Source organism: Limulus polyphemus, unplaced genomic scaffold, assembly GCF_000517525.1.
Source record: "Limulus polyphemus unplaced genomic scaffold, Limulus_polyphemus-2.1.2 Scaffold854, whole genome shotgun sequence".
Lineage (NCBI taxonomy): Eukaryota > Metazoa > Arthropoda > Merostomata > Xiphosura > Limulidae > Limulus > Limulus polyphemus.
In genome coordinates this window covers 220,939-224,222 of record NW_013666464.1, presented here as the reverse complement: position 1 = coordinate 224,222, position 3,284 = coordinate 220,939, and the positions used below count along the sequence as shown (strand labels likewise).

The following is a 3,284-nucleotide window of genomic DNA, read 5'->3' as shown; positions in this document are numbered from 1 at the left end:
GTTTGGTTTTGCCAATATAGGAGGCCTTACAGTCTCCACACGTGTACAGATAGACAAGCCAAAAACAATATGGAATGGGGAGATCTTTAGTAGGGAAAAAAATGTTATGCGTGATGTGGATTTAAAAACTAATCTTAAATCCACTTGAGGGTAGTAACGACCAAAAATGCGTTTAAGTTGATTTTTTAAACTTAAGCTTTGTTTGCCAGTATAAGGAAGACACAAGTATATAGTAAGTTAAGGTACAGTTGGTATCTTAATTGTATTTGTGAATTTCTTTGTTAGGAAGGTGTTGGTAATGTTTTCTAATAAGTGTTGTGGATAACAGTTGCATTTCAGGGTGTCATGTAAGAAAGAAATTTCAGAGTGTAGATTAAGATATGTGGAGCAGAGGTTGTAAGCTCTGTTTAGTAAGCATGTAACAAGGTTTCGTTTATACGTAAACGGGATAAAGCTATCTTAATCTACATTCTAAAATGTCTATTCTGCTTCAGAAAATATCGCACTAGCATGTATTATCCTGGTTGAAAGGAATAGCGACTGTCATATCCTTCGCTGGCCCAATCGACACTGTCTGTATGTTACAGTCGACAAATGCTGTAAGGGTGACGTCTGTTCTCTTATTTCATTTGTGAAAAATGAAAATGAGGTTACGAGCTCTGTCCACATTTTGTTTTTAATATTAAACAAATTCTAATAAGCTTTTAGTAGTAAATATTGTAACATAATTTATTTTGAATATCCGTGTTTGTAGCTGGAAAGTTCATAGTTTCAAAATTTGGAGATCAATATGTGTAATTCGTTAAAAGACTATCTTAAGAGAAAGAAAACTGTGGACCCAATCACGATCAGGTAGAAGGAACTGTCTTTTCGTGTGGACTGATTACTTTTTGTATTTTCATAATAAAGATCGTGTTAATTTTGTTAAACTTGTCCAGTCTAATTATTTCACGTACACTAGAAAAACTCAGACAGATTATCAGATTCAGGTTACTATCCTTATTTCATGAACGAATCTGCTGGTATTAGTAGATCTAACTATCTGATACTTATCAGAAAATCGGTTTCCACCTGAAAAACACCACAGAGTAAATCTAAAATGGTTATCACCACACTTCATTGGTTGAGTTTTATCTTAAACAATCTTAAATAAATTAAAATGCATTCCTGAAATATTGTATACAAGTTTTAAAGACATCATCTGTGCAGAAAGTTCGCGATATTCTATAAAAGTTTTAAAGCCATCATCTGTCCAAATCGGTATTTAGGTTGCACCCTGGGAAGATCATGTGCAATTTAGACCTCTTCCTCCCTCCTTTACTCTTTTTTAAACTGACAAATGCTGGGAAAAATTCACGAAACAAGGCTAAAAACGGTTGATTTTAAACACTTATTTCTACTTTCCTTATCAGGGCCTTGTCCATGAAAGTAATACGGTAACACTTATTGCTTCATTACCATTTTGTTTCATCTGGTCTTGTATAACACTTCTCGAACAGTTCACATTTTTCACAAGATTAATTCATTAAATACCCTATAAATACACATTCAATACGTTAATCAAGGTAATGCAGTAAGTTCTGGTAATGAATTCGTAACAATTTTAATTAAGTTGGGATTATTAGTGTAAAGTGTTTCTTTGTTATTACGAATAGTAAGGTGATGTCGTCTATTTGTTTTTGAGAATTCTGGTATTCTTGGATGAATTCTGTAAAGGGGTTTTTGGCTGCTTCTAAGACGAGGTTAATAAGAAGAGGCTGATTGCTGGTTGTTAGATTTACGTTTATATTTGAGTGTTGTTCTGTAGTTGTTTTCTTATTTTTCTCTGTTTGCTTGTTCTGTTTTATTTGGTGAGTGCACAGCTTCTGCATAGATATATGTTTGTGTTTGTGGATCTGATTGGTTGAAGTTGTTGGTTTTGATATTGGTGTGGGCGGTAGTGGTGTTTTCGTTGCTGTCTTTTGGGCTTCGTTTATTTCATTAATTTGTGTGTTTGATTGTGTGGCTTTGATATTGTAATGTTTTAAAGCCATAATCAGTAGCAAGAAGATTGTTGAGTTTCCTACAAAATTAAACGAATTTGCTTAATTAACATGCGTTAGGAAAACCCCGTTTGTGAAAAATGAGAGTGATGTTACGAGGTCTGGCGACAAAATTTTGTAATGTTGAGCGAATTATACCGGCTGTGAGTAGCAAAAATTGCAACATAATATATATTTGGAATATTCGTGTTTGGAAATGGAAAGTTCATAATTTCAAAATTAAAAGGTTCTGTTTTATTGAAAACTTTGATCTTAAAAGTTTGCATGTTCTTGTTCTATGGTTTTTAAGAATTAAGTAAATTTTAAACATTTCCATTGACAGTGATGCTTTCATGAAATACAGATTGATAAAAGCAAATTAAAAGTCGAATGTCTGGCTATTACAATAACTGAGGAAGCTGATAAAGGGATAAAATATTGAAAGTTCAAGTCGATCAATGCAAGATATCAAGATATGGATTAAGTTTCATGACGTTTTTATATTCATTGACCGATAAAAGGAAGAGACTTACTTCATTATAGTATGGGCAGTTTGTAGACTCCTTTACACTAGTGTATTTCTTCTGATCGCCTACTTGAACACAAACAACGGGGTCCATATTAAGTCCCGCCAAGTGGCGTGCTTCAATAATGGTAATACACACCTGAAAAAACGCGAGCTACCTTAGACGGACTTTGTTTTCGGTATTTATAATACTTGACCCAAAAAGTTCTATACAAGACAAAATTTTCCAGTTTTAGAAACTAGCATTTTATCCATTCAACACGACAAAATAAACGAAATATAGTAAGTACAAATAATCTTCTTGCTGAAGTATTTCAATATTAAACACATATGCTCATCAATTTTCTAAGATGCATAAGGTTAGTTGATCTGAAGGTTAAAAACCTCTTTGTCTTCACAGCGATATAAAACAAGTATATCTTTCACATAATTGACTCAAACGTGAACATGTGCTAGGTTTAAAAAATAATATTATATATATATATAAGTTCTTCTTTTGCCAATTGTCGAAATAAATGGATTTTACTTATATTTCTTAATAGTATAAATATATACCATGTTGTTGGGCTTAGGATTCTTCTACAGTAGGTGTCTGTGACTTGTTAGCGATAAATTCAACGATGAATAAACAGCACACACTTTACTTGTTTTCAAATAATATATATACATTTGTAACAAGTTAAACGTGTGTACAACAAAGTCTTCAGACAGTAGATATTATAAGCATATCATAAACG

At 32.6% G+C, this 3,284-nt stretch overlaps 1 protein-coding gene across 2 annotated transcripts in view; it reads right to left on the bottom strand.

Moving 5' to 3' along the window:
* LOC106460881 (otoferlin-like) overlaps positions 1-3,284 on the bottom strand; it is a 235,509-nt gene that overhangs the window by 77,590 nt on the left and 154,635 nt on the right. For both annotated transcript variants that reach the window (XM_022387687.1, XM_022387686.1), the window contains exon 9: positions 2,555-2,686. In XM_022387687.1, coding sequence (XP_022243395.1) covers positions 2,555-2,686 — 132 coding nt within the window. The remainder of the gene's footprint in view (positions 1-2,554; positions 2,687-3,284) is intronic.